A 17,529-nucleotide genomic window follows, 5' to 3' on the forward strand; every position below is an offset into this window, starting at 1 on the left:
ACAATTGCATCAGAACTACCGTATATCTCGAAATACTGTGCCTTGACACCGAAGTGTGTCAAGCAAGTGTCATTTACATACATCCGAGAAACCGAAGAGCATGGCAACATACACGGCAGCGCCGTGTGGTCTTTACGCGCTACTTGAATGTCAAACTGGACGGAAAACCCTTATTTCTGCAGGAAATTCCGTTATACCACCTGTCGGCCATTCACAAGATGGATATGTGGTGCTCCGAGAAAATAAAATAGAAAGTACTCCACTGGATCTCGATCTGCGTCATGCATGCAATTGGGATGCTTTCCCATCAGTGCGCTGACTTTTTTCATTGCTTTTTCTTTGCTGTCACAGCATATTATAATTACTTACTTCCTGGAGGGTTAAGTAACCTGTGGGCATAGATGTATTTGTAGGTTATACTCAAGTCTCAATTGTATATGTGAGGAGTAAGTAAGATAATTTTCATCAGTGTCATTCAGCTGAACTGTGTTCATAACCTTTTAGTATACTTCTTAGTGACTACGTTTCCAAATGTCAATTAATATTTAAACCAAGATTGGGATTTAACACTTAATTAAATCTGTTTTGGTAAACGGAGTAACTGATTCATTATCACGTCACCAACTAACATTTGTAAAGGAGGACTTGAGGGCTGACTTCAATTATTATTAACCCTTGATCTGGGTTCAAAGTTAACCATGCACCATTGGTATGCATAGTACTCCGAAATGGCTAAATAATATGTTGCATAAGTTCTCTGTTACTGTAATTGAGATGTACTTTTGTAAAGTACTTTTGACAGCCATGCAAATTGAAACTGGCTTCAGTGTACACTACAAATGCATCGTAACATTTAATTGAAATATAAGAGTAGAAGCAACATTTTGTCACAACTCTCTTTTTTATTGTCCAGGGATTTAGGAAACAGAGTAGGACTTCCTGTCCTCTGATGTTTTGACGTACTTGATAGAGTTGTAAAAGCTGCAACAAAATAAACAAGAGAAGTATAAACAGTTTCGTCTTTCTCTTTTGAATTTATCGAGCTAGTTATATTTTACCATTTGTGCACTTTTGTATTCTCTGTTGGTGAAAACATTACAGGGACAATAATGCTGCAGATCCAACAGTGACTACACAGCAGATCCTACAAATTTAGGACCAATATGATGTGGTAACCTTGCATGGCTCACTACAGCAGTAACACACACTGAACAATTCCAGTAGTGGGGCTTAAAAAACAATGAACTTTCACTGTTTCAATGGTCATTCAAGTGTAGAGGATGCATCTCTAGAAAATTAATTCGAGTTCCTTAGTCATATAACTACACTTCTTCACACAGGAAGTATTCTTCTACCATTCAAACAAGCTAGCAGTTCTCATCGGTTTCTTCTCCTACTGTTGACATCGTACTAATGTTCTGCACCTGTCCAAAAACTCCATAAATGTCACAGAGTCTGCAACACCTAACAAATCTACTGCTTCCATATCTGGACTTTGCATACCTGCTTTCAGCTATTTCTGTCATGTCAACTTGAGTGCCTGGATCACGCAATACGGAGTAGTCTGGCGCCACTTCAACACTGGAAGTCCCCTGAAATTAAATTTGTTGATGTTGACAATATTGAGTACGGGACAAGTAGGATAACATAAGTTAAATGGAATACGTCATCGTTATATTATAATTAATACATGTGTGACGTCTGTACATACCTACGAGTTGTGTTGAACTCGTCACTTCGGTGAAGCAAAATCACTGGTTACTGAACGAAAGTTTGCTTCGGACGCCTTCGCAATTCGCCGTCTACGGCATCTTCTTCGTAGTCATCGGCAGCAAAATAAGCTCAGCACACACGACACGACTGCTGTGTCTAATAGCCGAGTGTTTCGAACCACATTCGTTCTCGCGCTCACTCCTCTTGTGGCAGAAAACAAAGATGAACGAACGGACATGATTTTAGCATCCCCAAACACCAAAACTACACCAGGCAGATGTAGGTATCCTGAATACGTGACACAGCAGCCACGAACATGTCATCCACTTCCACTTACTATTTCACGAGACCAACATGACCACCAACGACGTAAACAATAAACGCGATAACACAGACGGCCTTGCAGATGGCGCGGTGAATCGTAGCCCGTAGCGGCGAAGTAGCTGAATGCTTTATTAACGTAGAAATTATGGAGGTGAGCGTCATTTTTAAAATGTCGTTTAACTGTAAGATCCTGTGCGTCAACTTTGTTCTCTATAAAATTAGCCCTCACGAGGTAAGGATTGACCAATCCCTGGGAGCCCTGGGCCGGAAACCGCCGAAACCCAAGTTTCTCTTTTTCGCCGTTTGTTGGCAGCACCGTCCATGTTCCGGCAATGTTCAAAATATTTATACGTAAAAAATATGCCGAATTGAGAAGTAATGCTTTCTGTGTCTTATCAAACAGTGATGTTGTGCACGACAGTGGGCGAAAATATGGGGGTTATTTTTCACTTTTCGGTCCCTTTAAACTAAATCCACGCGGGGTACTTTCTAATCAGTACGGTATATGTTACCAAAGCATTGAAGCTTTACCGCAATGTGTCAGCGAAGAGAACTATGGAATGCTGCCAAGAGATATCGCAGTAAGAAAATAGGTTGGGTTGCAGGATAAGTAGGGGTCATATACTACATGAGCAAATACCTGCTTCCTACCGTGGTCGCAGATAGCAATGATATGTATAAGGGGGCAGAGGACAGTATATGTTAACCTCGAGACCGAGCTGTGGCGTTCACATGTGGGGAGGTACCATCTACGTTTACACTAAAGTGAGTTCATAGATGTTTTATTTTCCACGCTGTTCCTTCTTCACTGAATACTGTTGTTACACTCTCTAAACTTTGCGTTGGACGGTGATTCGAATGAAAAGAGTAAACGGTTTTGTACTAATCGCTATCTGCATGTGGGTTAAAGTACGTGTGGGGTGTAGCTGTTTGTCGGGATTCGGAACCACAGGATTTTAGAATTAGTAAAACCCTTCGTGCAAGTGAAAGCACGTCATATATTGTATCTAAAAATATAAGAATTTTAAAATTGTGTGGAGTTGTGTGGTCTAGAATTTGATATGCATTTGAACAACATAATCTGAAGCTCTCCTAGCTGATTGCGCCTAGCTGTGTGTCGGGTTCCACAGGGGGGGGGGGGGACACCACCACTGCCATGTATTTTTATGCTCTTTGAAGAAACCTTGCGTAATCTCGCAAAATTTTACGGGTGTCTCCCGGAGTTTGAGGTATTTGGGGCTGTAGGGGTCTGGATAAATCACTGATAGGGGGTCTGTGAAAGTGCGTAATATTGCTTGCTATACTTAGGTTACGCTTATCTTACGCGATATATATATAACCTAGGTACAGCAAGCAAATGATATATTACGCACTTTTTCCCAGCATAAATGACGCACTCTCTGATTTCACCTACGTTTACGCAGGAGCAACACGTGTCACAATCAACATCAAAATATGATGTTGTCTAAACTACATTACCCAACGAGGGACGGGGGCGCCCCGTCCTTGATCCCCACTCAGTGATTTATCCAGAGACCTGCAGCCCCAAATACCCCAAACTCCGGGAGACACCCGTAAAATTTTGTGAGATTACGCCAGGTTTCTTCAAAGAGCATAAAAATACATGGCAGTGGTGGTGTCACCCCCCCCCCCCCCCTGTGGAACCCGACCCACAGCAGGGCGCAATCAGCTAGGAGAGCTTCAGATTATGTTGTTTAAATGCATATCAAAAATGGTTCTAGACCACACAACTCCACACAATTTTAAAATTCTTATATTTTTACATCCAGTATATGACGTCCTATATATATATATACGGCGAAACACGTGTCATCTGGTGCTGTCGCATCGTTCCATGAGTATCTGTTTCTCTGCGTGCAGCCATAGAAGCCATCTTAATCTGTAATTTTGAATTTAAAACACGTCTAGTGCCATTTATTTGTTTCTTTAATGGCTTTTAATGACGAAAGTGTACGAAGGTATCTAAAGGTGACATTTCTCCTTTTAGAAATTGACGCGCCTTGCGCGTCTGCAGTAGGTGTCGCCGTGGTTTTAATAGCATGATACTAAAATTGTTTCTAAGCTCAATTGACGACGAACAAAATTCTATACTGTTGCTGAGAACGCCTGCAACAGTTGCTGCAGTGTCAATACCGAAGTCAGAGGAACCGCAGCACAAGAAGGCAATTATCCACACATTGTCTCATTGTGCTGAATGTGGATATAAAGGAAATATCGATAGCTTCCAGCTTTTTGTATCCTGTCGGAGACTTTTCAATGCCAAAGCTTTGTGGCGTCATTTTCGATCCTGATCTTCACGCATCCTGAATTATGGCTAATCAACATAGGACAAGCACAATCAGACAAGACGAGACTCGTCCCGGCCGTTTGTGTTTCTCCTCTGTCCATGACTCCTGATAGTCAGGGAATTCTCTTCAAGACTTGGAAGGACAATTGAGGCTACGGCTGTATCGTGGGAACCACTGCACTTCCACTTATGCTCTGTTCTCTTGCACAGAACGGTCCCTGATTGCACGACATCAAGATCTGGTTCTGCATGTATTTACCTCCTCCACATGTCACATATTACACCTGTCAGTGATTCCAGTCATCTGGGAATCCCGTCAAGTTATCATCTTCATATCTTCCTCATCGACTCTGTGATCCTGGCACGTCAGTTCCTTGATGTCATGTCCAGTCTGCTGCGGGCTATATAACAACCATAAACGCCGCATCTGTCTGCAGCCTCGCGGGGATCACTGCATTGTCACTTACGCCCTGTTTACTCGCACAGGTATGTTGTGGGTACGTTTCCTTCTTCTTTCCTTTTCTCTTTGGTCTGACACAAACCTTGAGGAATGAGGACTTGAGTTCACGGGGTGTTGGTGAGACCTGTGTCGCTGTGGAACGTCAAAATGCTTTTGTAGCAGACCGTTGTGTGGGATGTCGTACTGGGCCGAGCAGAGTGGCCAGGGAGGGGAGAGTTCACTTTGCCGTGGTTAAGCAATTTTCATGATCGCCTTCGACGGGCTTGACGCAACTGGAATGTACGAAATTTGCAAAGTTTGCGTGAGATCACGAATGTTTAGATATAGAACTCCGCAATACGTTATATATATATATATATATATATATATATATATATTTGTGAATGGCGATCGCATTGTTGTTTAAACGAGAAAAAAAAACAGTCCCTCGGAAGTACTGTAAGTCGCAGCAAAAAAAACAAAAAAAAAAAACAAAACAAAAAAAAAACGGGAAGTTGTGAAAATGCAGCAATTTCGTGGATCCCACAAGGGTCGAGCCCGGCCAGTGCGATTATAAAAATTGCTTAAATACGTGAAAATGAACTCTCACCTATCATATAAGACGCTTGCTACTATGTTCCGAACCCTATGTGGGCCGTAATGTCTGCTCAAAACGACATAGGTTTTCGTCTGACATTGCAGCTCTGAGGGGCCATGCATCCCCTAAACTTCAATTTCGTTAGAAAAGAACAATGTTTTGTTGCTTCCAGAGTCATAAGGAACCACATACGCACAAAAAATCACGTTAAATTAAAAGGGGGTCGAGGGAACTTTGGGATCATTTGGCATGGAATGCAACGAGATATCCGGTTTTCAACTCTCTTTGCTGAATAAACTTTTGTTCACACTGACACATAGCCGCCTTCAGTCTGTTTTCTTTTTTCGAAACGACCACTTCAGGTAGGCCTACTGTATTGGTCAGTGGAAAGTCCTCACATGTTCCAGCTATGGTCATGAAAATGTGCTGTTATTGTCGTTGGTGATATCTGTATAGATGTAGTGTGTAATGACTCAGTGGCATGCACCTACACTGATGTGCCTACGTCATTTTGCCATCGTCAGATAATGTCATCCATAACATCTTTTTAATTCACCCGAAATAGGCTCCATAATTTATCATATTATAAGGAATTATCTTGAAGATAAAATGCTGGTATTCTTGCCTGCGATATCTCTGATCTCGAATTAGTATACATTAAAAAATGGCTAGGAAGCAAGCGAGCTGGTGAAGATGACAGTGACTTTCATCCTTCATCGTTAATTTTTTAGGCAAATTGAGGCTTAGGTATGTATTTGTCCCTTCTATGTTGTTCCAGCCTCAGAACATCAATTCTTTCATGTTCAACAGTTGCCGCCTGCGTCGATCCCGTCGTATGAATGTCTGTATGAGTCTGTAAACGTAAGAGTGAAAGGAGGATGAGTGAGAGAGAGTAGCTGGTTTGTCCCTTCAGATGGACGCACCCTGGAAGTCGCTGAGAAGGTGTGTTAGCTTAGCTCAATTGGTAGAGCCCTGGACCGGCAATCCAGAAGATGTGGGTTCGAGTCCTACAGCAGGCTAACCTTTTCAGTGACTTTCATCCTTCATCGTTTCCCAAAAACATGCGCACCAGTGACACACAGATGTCGCAACATTACCGTGTAACTTGTAAACTACATTCGTACACGCGCTACACACTTAGTAGATGTTAGCTGTAAGAGAACTGCATCACACGTGTCGTGTGCTTGCATGTCTCTTCTCACATTCCTGCAGCGCAGGACACTCGCTGCTTGCTATTTCGGCGTCGCAACTGGTAAACGTGAAATTCACCTTCACGAAGTGTGGTTGATCAAACACGCCGGAACTTCGCAAATAATACGCGACAACTATAGCCTTCTCTTTAGACAACCCGGTTACGCCTGCCAGAAGCACATGAGCAGAGTTTAATACTCGTTCGCCTTCAACGCCATCGAGAATTAGCATTGCAGTTCAGAAATCTCAAAATCGAAACTAAGCGACAACCTGGATACGTCCGCCATGTTGGAGTTTAGATGCGCCCCCTACAGGTCATGAAAAACGCGAATATTTTTAGGCACGTTAATTGTAACGCTGTTCAAAGTTTGCTTGCTCAGTAGTCCTTAGACTTTTCGCATTGCTGCAGAGTTCGAGATATCTATGAACAGTTCGTTACCTCACTTACTGGTGTGTTGCATAAGTACATCAAAGGTAATAATCACGCGAGAAGGGATGCGGGGATATCTTAATCACTGATAAGCAGGCGAAGTACGATAAGACCATGAATAACTAAAGAACATAAACCACAAAAATAAGAATATAAATAATAATAATTCAAGAATTTAAAGATATTCGCTCAGGGAACACCCTATATGAACATCCATCCACTCCCAGGACTACCTTCGATAGGTTTTTCATTGTTCTTTCTGGTTCTAACATCTGGAATTCATTGCTGGTTGAGCTAGGAAGTATTTAGAATCTACGTACATCAAAAAGAGCTTAAGCTTTCCCCTTCGTAGAGACATATTCTTACAACAGATGCTCTTTAACCCCGTACACGTTCTCCGTTGTTACATGTTTGTTTGTGTATTTATTAAATGTTGCATATTAGCGTAGTTCTCCACTTAAGGGCTACTGTCTGAATATTTGTTTGCTTAAGGAACTGCATTACAGGACTCGCACCAAGAGTCCGCAGTAAGGGTTTTTCTACTTTCTGTCTCAGTAAATTGTTCTTGATCTTTGACCCTGCTATGCACAAGCGCGCCATATTTCAAATTAAAGCTAAAACCAAGGACATGTGCATGGGAGAGCTGTCATACTATGTCTTATTACGTTCATAATGTAGGTCACACATCTCTCTGTCACAGGGTATGTTCCCGTGCAAAACAAATTCCAATATGGATCAGGAGAAGTCGTCTCAGTGGGAAGACATACGAAGGAAAATACACGAGGCGATCGAGAAAAAAGATCATGTCCAGGTACAAGAATGCCTCCGAGCAGCACCTCATCTGAGGCTATGGTTGCATCCTGGAACGAAAAAGTCGGCCATGTACATAGCGGTGAAGGAGAAAGCTTTCTACATCTACAGTCTGCTGCTGTCGCACAACAGCGATTTTAAAAGTAAGAAAGAGAGAAGATGCTTCGACCATTTGAACAGGATTGAACGACATGAACTTCAAAGACAGCGCAAGTTTGTAACGAAATATGAGGACTCCTACGTAAACCAGTTAAAAAGAAGGACGGCGAGTCAGACGAACATCCCCGAGTTTGCAACGAAAATCGACCACATTTTCCACGTACTCGACAGCATTAAGTTACTTCGCCCGATTCTACAGGTATCTGCTCTGGCGCACCATCTAAATATTCGATTCGACTTCGAGAGATCTGATGTTCAGCCGATGATAGGGTGTCGGAACAGATCCAATTGCGGAATAACGGACTACGCAGCGGAAGAAATTTTTATTGCAGCGGGGTCACTTCCTCTCAACGAAGTTATTGGAACGCTGGCCCACGAGCTTTGTCATTTCGCCCTCCATGCGGTGTATCGAAATGGTGGAAAGCCTTATTATAGCTACGTTATGGAGAGGAAACTCAATTATCAGAAGATCATTGGACAAATTGAGATGAGAAAAGAAAAATTAGACGAGATACTCAGGTTGGCCCTCGACTACGATGAGGAGGAGGAAATGATTGTTCGTGTGCCTCATATCCTCGCTCTGCACAGCATTTCCGGACAAGGAATAGAAGTATTGCGGTCACAGACGCCGGAATTGCTTCAATTCTACCAGCAGTATATTGTTCCGGATCTGGTAGCACACAGCCTGAATGCTTCTCCGAGTAAAGATGCACATAATATTATGACGGAAAATATCAGACTCGACAAGGCACGCAGCACCGAAGCACTGGGGGTAGTGTTTGGGGAGCCACTAAAACGCTTGAACACGGAGAATGTTCCACTCCTGGTTCTTGCAGGTCCCGAAGTCTCGCTACTCGAGATACTTGTTCACGATTATGTCAAGTCTACGGGCTTGTCATACATATTCTTCGATGCCTCCCAGTATGACGAAACCTTAGAGGATGTGTTGGTCGTGAACAAATGCAACCTTGTGCTTATTACGTGCGACGATAGAGAAAAAATTTGTAAAATACTCAAAGTGCTCAGCGAAATTTCCGATCTGGTTGGCACGAAAGTCATTCTGATCGTTCGAGAGGATGAGAAAGCACACTTCGTTGAAAAAGTTCGGACCGACCAGTTCTTTTCGAGCAAGTACGATGTCGCCGATGTCGACACGGCGCACATGAAAAACATCACCCTAGAATGCAAGGATCGAATCAGAAAGGCGTCCCGCATCCGTTTCCAAGGATGTAATTCCAGGTTTGAACTTCAGGACGTCATAGATTTCGACAACTTTTCAGCTTTCGTCGATACCTCAACCTTCCTGGGGCTCTGTAAGACGCCTGACATAGTCGTAGGACCCACACCTTGTGGATTAAAACACGATGTTGGTGAAACGTACGTCAAACGGAAACTGAAACGGTTTACTGAGGTGAACGAAGCAAAACTTCATTCTCCCAGCGACGCATTTGCTTTCTATGGATGTTCCGGAGAGACAGTTTCTAAGTTTCTTCCACCTCACCAACGGGTTCAGAAAAGTTGGTGCTGTGGCAACTTTGAAAGGTTTGTTCTTCACAACGACATTGAGCAACACGAGTACATGGTGAAGGCGTATCATCAAAACAACAAAGTGATACATCTGCTGCAGTACAGCGAGATTCCGGGAATATCTGGCAAGACTCACTCGAAGTGCCCTGGACGTTTTCCATTCATGGAAGTAGTGTACCATGACGAGGAGGACCTCCTGCAGTTACCGGACAAAGTTGTCGTCGTCTGTGGTGCTCCCGGAATCGGCAAGAGCGCGTTGGCATCTCGGCTGTCCGAAGAAGTGAAAAAAAAATGCAGGTACGAAGAGATGCGTGCTGCACGTAGACCTGCCAAACAAAGTTGAATCAGTTGGCACGGAAACGGATGCCGGATACTTGCACCATTTGGCCGATTTATGCGGAGTACAGAAAACAGGGCTGGAGTTCTTCTTGTTTCAGCAAAGTGTGCAGAATGGGATCCCCTTCGAGATTTTTATAATTTTCGATGCATTTGACGAAATCAATCGACACTGGCGCAACTACATTCTTAAACTTGTTGAACATTTAACTACAACGCAAGTTTCAAAGACCTTTTTAATGAGCCGCACAATTTTTAAGACCGTGATACAGGATACCATTCGTACCATTCCTTTTGAGCTCGCTCCATTTTCGTACTCTGATAACGTTGATTATATGATAAAGCACTGGAGCGCCAATGGAATGACTGGCGTCTCATACGAGGAACTACGTACAAGGGCTGAGCTGGTGCTTCAGCCGTACCTGGTGGCCATGGGCTTCCCTAACACACCCCTTAAAATCCCAATGTTCACTAGAATTATTGCTCTGCTGGAACAAAATTCAGAGTTCCACGAAGAGGCAAGTTTTCACAAAAGCACCAACATCTATGATATCTACAGAACGTTCGCAGACTGCAAGTACGAAACTTACCAGAAGCAAAAGCTGCAGCTAAAGCTTAATACGTTCGCTTCAGCTGGAGAATATGCCGAAAAGACTACGGAAAAAGAGTTCTACCATGTACTGGGTCTTCTAGCTGTGAATGCCATTTTTGATGACGAACTGATCGAGACGCTGACAGAGAGGAGCGTCCTGCAGCCAGGCGGACCTCTTATGCGAGACGTTGCTGACGGTCTCATTGGACATGGAATAGTTGATGGCCTACATGATGGAAATCCAACTTTCATTCACAGGACGATCGCCGAATTCTTTGCAGCCCATTTTCTGTTTTGCAAGATTAAGAAAGCTGGAAGCAACATTTCCAGGCTGGTGACGGCAGTGTTGGGACTGTATGTGGAAAGTAACTATGAGCAGGTTGTGACGTTCCTCGATCATTTCGCAACCGAATCCTTCCCCTTGCATTCCGCGATTATCCGTGGAGATACCTCCTCTCTAACAGGCATCAGAGAAGAAGACGTGTACGAGCTAGACCATCTAGATCGAACGCTACTCCACGTAGCGGCGCTGCATGCAGACCCAGCAACCCTGAAGGCGCTTCCAGTTAACGAGTCACCGATACGGAAAGACAAGCTTGGAATGTCTCCCATCATGTACGCAGAAAAACTTCGAGAAGGGAGTGTATTCGACATAATCTGTGACTGCTTCTCCAATGCTAGCTCCGACTTGGCCGAAGAGTTTCCGACCGCCTTCAGAAATGCCACGACAGAGAAATCCCTCCGGAAGTCTGTGTTCTACGAAGTCGTAAAGGGGAACCGCTGTTCCCCGTTAAGGCTCCTTCTGAGCCGATTGTGCAGGAAACGCAGCGAGTGTCGCCAGGGAATTAATCCCGATCTTGTAGACTTTGATACTATCAGGGATGAGGAGGGGAGAACTCTATTGTTTTACGCAAATACGACGGCTGTGCTGGAACTGCTCCTGCCATACTGTGACCTTCTGGCAATAGATAAATATGGCTATACTGTGTTGCATTATAGAATCACGTGGCATCAACAGAAAAGCCCGTCTTCTCTCGGGACGATTGCCTTCGAGGAGGTAGAGTTTCTTTTTCTCCATTCCACTGCAGATTTTCGGAAGAGCTGGGAGACAACTCATTTTCAGCAGACAACAGAAGAAGTGGAGACCAAGTTAGTGAAATTGTTGCTGAGGAGTCCCGCCGCAACGTGGCGCTCGATGCTGCTGCAATCCTCATGCCAGCTTCACGTCATCAACTTGCTTCTTCCTCATGCCTTGATGTGCAATCCTGCAGTAAACACAGTCTTTTCACCTTATTCGAGCAACAAATCGAAGGCTACCGGAGGCGCCCAGTTGGATTTGTGGAGACCAGGCAGTCAACTGCTTTATTACTCACCCCAGAAAATATGCGAAGTCGTGCAGCGTTCGCACGATACTCACCTTGAAAAACTTAAAGTCTTGGTTCCTTATTTCGAAACCGGCGATCTTATTAAATATACGATGCAGTTCATATCGTCGGATATACTCTACGAAGCAAAGAACCTTGCCGTGCTGAAACACGTACTTCTCCGTTTCGACACTTTGTTTACGGACAAAGACGACTACGCAGCATTGCACCTCTGTGCTAGACTTGGAAAGGTAGACGAAATCAAGATGTTACTTCCCCATTTGAATCTCTTTGTTACAGATAAAGAAGGACGAAGCGCTTCCCAACTTTCATGCGTAGCATCGAGGAAAGAAGTGACTGACTTGTTTGATCGGTGGACGATGAAGACTAAAAAAGCAGGACAATGCGCTCCATGAAGCAACGTCGTCAGCATTGCGTCATGTGATTATTCACGCACGAGGACGTTATTGACGAAGAATAAATACGACCAAGTTTTCATTATATTGTGGTAATTAGTGTCTTACAGGTGTTTTTTATACAGATTTTGCAGTAAAAAAACTGTAAGGGCTATAGACATTCTGTTTTCACTTCTATCATCTCTGGGCCGGCGGACGTTCTTGGTCATCTGTTGTTCGACCCTCGAATGGCTAATTACCTAAAAATCGTTACTTAATTCTAATTTTAAAAGCTACGAAGCTGTTCCAATGAGAACATCTCTTCCTTTTGGTCACCAGATATCGTAACCGTTTTCAGAGCATCCAGTCGGTAGATCGTCCGCAAATATTCTGGAAGGAACACCATTTTCTTCTTATTTTGTTCATTGTAGAACGCATGTTTTTGTTTCGTTTCCGCAACTTCGAGCTCATGTTCGACGCATGAGGTCGCATTGTGCTCCTTCAGCCTCTCCCATGGAGGTGAAGGAAAGACGCATCTCCGAAGATGCGCAGCGAAGAAAATAAATTAAAAAAGGGTGTTCCTTCGCGAAGGTTTTGCGGACGATCTACCGAATTTATTTTTGATCTGAAAACGGGTACGATATCAGGTGACCGAAAGGAACAGATGTTCCCATTCGGACAACTTCGTAGCTTTTATCATTAAAAAAGCCATTTTACAATTTTTTTAGCGAATAGTGATTCGACGGTTGAGCAACAGGTGGGCAAGAAGGTCCGCCAGCCCAGATATGAGAGAAGTTAAAACAGGACGTCTATAGCCCTTATAGTTTTTTTTAATGAAAAATCTGTATTGAAAAAAAAAGAGACACCCTGTATATTTCAATATAATAGATATAAGAATGCATACATTGAAGCTGACAAGGGAAATAGGAAACGACGTATAGGGAAGAAAGCCTGCTGTTCGACCAATTAAAAAACACCGAGCTTTGCTTGCTGCTGCGAACGAATGAGCTTTTCCTTTCCTTTGAGCGTCTTCTTATTTGTTCCGTCGTAGCCTGGGTTCACATGCCAATGAGACGATACCGGGAGTTTGCCCCCCCCCCCCCCCTCAACGCCAAGAGAACAAAAACAGTATACTCCTGAAACATGCAATCCGACACTGTGATATAATGCAACAATGTGATACAATGCTCTATCGGAACTTTCGGATCGGATCGTTACCATGTTATAGTGCCGGAGTATACTTTGAAGGGATGACCATGACTTTCCCCGTCTTTTGTAGTATTCTCGATAAGAAGAGTTGGCGAACAAGTGCGCGTGTCCCTGTCTCTGCCACGTTTTTTTTTTTCCTTGTCTCCGGATGATCCCGCAGCATTACTCTGCACCCTTCTACACATGTAGGTGAGTTGCTGAAGCGGGCGAGATGTACGAGAGGAATCTTCTATGTGCTTGTACACTCAGCTCTTGATGTATCATTCCGAAGACGCTGCGGCCTCCGACGTAGCTCGGATAGGCGATGAAACCCAGTCTGCTTGGTGCATGACGGGAGATGGCTCTTGTGGTTGAAGTTGATCCACATGCCACCCTTTTTCTCGTTATGTTGTGTCGATGATGACAATTAGTGACCCAGCAGTTGTATCGGCAGTTCCAGGTAGCCATTTGTCACCTGAACGGTAGCTGCCACACCAGTCAGGTCGATTTAAAGGGACTATCGCGTCTGGGAACGTATGTATGGGGCTAATACGGTAATGTTCATCACCACTTCACACCCAGCTTTGGCAAATTTCCAGGTACATAATTCCAGGTACATAAGCCAGGTACACAACCGGGAGAACAGCGCAGGGTATTGTCTCCGAGGCCCTCTGCTTGGCGTTCCCATCGCAATATACGAAGTGAAAAATCCTATGCAAATACGCCGACGTTCGCCTACGAGTGTGAGTTCTGGCCTGGCCATGTTGCGTGGAACACGGTTTTACGCACCTGACTGTATGAACACGTCAGACGCTAGCCAGAAACAGCGTTCCTTAAGCCGAGCAGACGCCGTGCCCTAGTATTCCGGCTCGGAGTGTACCCTGTTACCCACTCTTAATAATAAAACTTTTGAAATCCACGCTAAGAAATCCACCATTCAAATTCCAATCCTTTGAAATCATAGCTGTGAAAATAAATCACAATGGGTCTATGCAGTCCAGTGTTAAGCATGGTTTTACGTGAGAAAATCAGTGTTCAAGAGGGTCACACTCGAGAATAACGAGTCCTTATGCAATTCTGTGTCGTATTCAGCATGTATCTCTCAATTATTCATTAATTTAATTAAGTTACAGGCGTAAATAACTACGCGTATGAATACTAGGAAAACAGCGGTTCGGCCGTTCGGCTACCATTGAGGACGAGGCTATTTGAGAAAATGGAGTAACGACGGAGCCGTATGGTGTTGCGGGATGTGCTGCATAAAAAGGATAATCACTGCAAGCTCTAATAAAGCATATGTTTCTTCTGCTGATTTCGTCAGGTATTTATTTTTCAGACGTGTAACGACTTGTTGTGCTGACACGCGCGTGCAACTCATGAAGGAAATCGTGGGTGAAGTGACATCAATGCAGTCGTAGCTGTTTTGGACAGGAAATCGGGTAGCGAAAAATGTCCAGGATGAGCAGCATATAAAACGTACCGCAAAACTGCTGTGTCGACCATTTGTCACGACGGTAATGACGTAAACATCATGTAAACGTCTCTTGCGGTCCGCGGCCTCAGCCTACGAAGAACCGCTAATGTTATGTTTGATAAGAGCCGCGAAAAGTGGTTCAGCAAGGTAAAACTGTGCTGGGAACACCGTCACATGAGGGAGGTGTTTAATTAAATCACAGTGAAAGGTAGCAAAGGACTGTTAGTGGTCATGTAGACAGCAGATCTCGTTCACCAACACATCAATGGAGTGTATAAATAGTCTTCCTGTCAATGGACAACTGACATTTTCCTCCCGTCTATACTGAGCAATGTTGACCCAGAGCTTGGTTTTTGGATGCCACAAAACACTTCTCGCCAAGATGGTGCACTGTGACTCATGGACTGTGACTCAATGGGACATTTACTGCTCAGTGTCATTACCATCTGAGACAAGTTGACTGTCTCAGATACTGTCACTGCAGTGCTGTAGAAGACCCAGAGTATATTCTGTGTCACTGCCCACACTACCAAGCTTTCCGAACTGCCATTTTCAGATAAAATTGCTTGCCTTATGGCTAAATCGAGCCCACGAATGCCTGCTCTCAAAGCTCTTTTGGCAATTTTGGACTCCATGGGACATCATTTCCTTCCTCACACTACAAGCAGTTATGGGGTAGAGTATCGCCCCAGGCAATGAAACTCCCTGTCCATCTCAAAATAAAGTTGATGAACAACATCTGCAACTTCTGCGATGTGGTTTAAACCACTCTTATAACTACATGTTACATAAACAAAATACAGAAACCGACACTGAAGATTTTTATTTAAGTTTAATTTGTAGAAGCTTTCGCTTGGAGGTCCAAGCTTCCTCAGGTCCTACCTGAGGAAGCGTGGACCTCCAAGTACCTCCAAGTACTCTTCTCCTTAGGGAAGCGAGGAAGAGAGAGATTTATTGACTCTACGTTGCACTAGTGTCAGCGCGCTGAGCGGTTGAGCTGGAATTGAAATTAGAATTGGAAATGAGTCAAAAATAATAATAAATAATACTAAAAAGGAAAAGAATAAAAAAAGCGTTATCTGAGCTGATCCAGCTCGGTTCACTCTGGAAATTGTTGCACCGACGGCTAGCGCGACGACGTAAGTTCGAACTTACCTAAAATTGCTCCTGTGTTGAATTGTCCTTCTCGGCTCGCATGGCCGCGCCCATGATATCAGCAATCAGCTGTTCTCGTTTTGGGGAGTGTGCACCGGACTGTTTGTAGTTCAAGCTACAGGTACTTAATACGAGTAGGAGAGCTTCGGCAGTCTTCCTGTGGATTCGTGGGTGCATCAACGAAGATGGGCATAACCTTCGGGATGGCTGTGTGTGTGAGAGCCGGTGTCTTTCTCCGTCTGTTATGTCGCGAGACAACTGAGATCACCGTCTGTGCGTGCTCAAGAAGCTTGAAATCTGCCCTGATACATATACAGTAATATATACCTTCAATATATGCTGATACATATACGGTCAATAAATTGGGACTTGCTCCACTGCAATCTTTCCCGGAGTTCACAAGATACACTGTTTGCGGATTTATGCCTTACATTTAATCTATCGCATGTCGTTCCATATCCTACCCGAATAACTCATGCCACGCAGTCAACCCTTGACTTGGTTTTAACCTCCCATCCTGAGCACATCACTTCTTTGCATGTCACTGATGGTCTCAGTGACCACAAGGCCATTTTCTTCGATATCTCTTCAAGTCGTCCAAATGTTCATAAATTAAACGATAAAACCATATACGACTACGCTCGAGCTAACTTCCAAGCCATCAACGAGGGTCTTGAAGCTCTGTCTGAAAATTCCTTTCATGGCACCTCGCCTCACTCCATTGAGGACAACTGGTCCCTCTTTCGTGACAACATAAACTACCTTACCGAGTACAATGTTCCAAAGATAAGAGTGAAATCTTATGATCACAATCCTTGGTTCACGAAAAGTCTTAAAATCTTGCTAACCAAGAAAAAGCGTTTATTCAGGAAGGCAAAGCGTCTTGGCGACGACGTATCACGGGCTAAATTTCACTACCGTGAACGGGAATACGGGTACAGGCGCTCGATCAAGGAAGTGATACATAAGTTCTTTACCATCGACCTCCCGTCTCTCTTGACAAATAAACCAAAACAATTTTGGAAAATTTTATCTCCGCCAAAATCCCATCTTATCAGTCTGACACCCGCCGACAACAACTGCGCCAACGCTTTCGCTTCCTTGTTTTTATCCGTTTTCAACCCCGATAACGGGTACACCCAAACTTCATTATCAGTAATCGCCTCCTCACCTATGGTCCCCATTCATATCAGCACACATGGCATTTGTAAAATCATTGGGTCACTTAAGCTGTCGTCAAGTGCTGGTCTGGACTCTATTAACCCGAAGGTTCTATACAACACGAGATCTATTTCCTGCAAGATTTTATGTTGCATATTTACTCAGTCACTCCAAGATTCTGTTTTACCGCAGGACCGGAAGATGGCGAAGATTGTCCCTATTCACAAATCAGGCAGCTGCCACATCGTTAATAGCTACCGCCCCATTTCACTCACTTCTATAGTATGTAAAATTCTGGAACGCATACTCCAACGTAGTTAAGTACCTTGAAGAAAAATGCATCTTCTATCCCTTGCAGCACTGGT

The 17,529-nt window shown here is 43.9% G+C and overlaps 1 protein-coding gene across 4 annotated transcripts; it reads left to right on the forward strand.

Annotated features, from left to right (window-relative positions):
* The first annotated feature begins 2,687 nt into the window (after positions 1 to 2,687).
* Positions 2,688 to 12,292, forward strand: LOC135378711 (uncharacterized). Of its 4 annotated transcripts, XR_010418547.1 has the most exons (4): positions 2,693 to 2,802; positions 4,556 to 4,831; positions 7,704 to 7,956; positions 12,092 to 12,167. XR_010418547.1 is itself a non-coding variant. In XM_064611801.1 (2 exons), exons 1-2 carry the CDS (start codon positions 10,075 to 10,077, stop codon positions 12,128 to 12,130), a joined length of 2,007 nt encoding a protein of 668 aa, XP_064467871.1. In that variant the 3' UTR covers positions 12,131 to 12,292. The 4 variants fall into 4 exon arrangements, 1 of the variants encoding a protein (XP_064467871.1); XR_010418548.1 differs by lacking the exon at positions 7,704 to 7,956 and having other exon boundaries at positions 2,688 to 2,802; positions 12,092 to 12,175; XR_010418549.1 differs by lacking the exons at positions 7,704 to 7,956; positions 12,092 to 12,167 and adding an exon at positions 11,516 to 11,603 and having other exon boundaries at positions 2,688 to 2,802.
* Positions 12,293 to 17,529: the final 5,237 nt, after the last annotated feature.

The sequence above is a fragment of the Ornithodoros turicata genome, chromosome 1, assembly GCF_037126465.1.
Source record: "Ornithodoros turicata isolate Travis chromosome 1, ASM3712646v1, whole genome shotgun sequence".
Taxonomy (NCBI): domain Eukaryota; kingdom Metazoa; phylum Arthropoda; class Arachnida; order Ixodida; family Argasidae; genus Ornithodoros; species Ornithodoros turicata.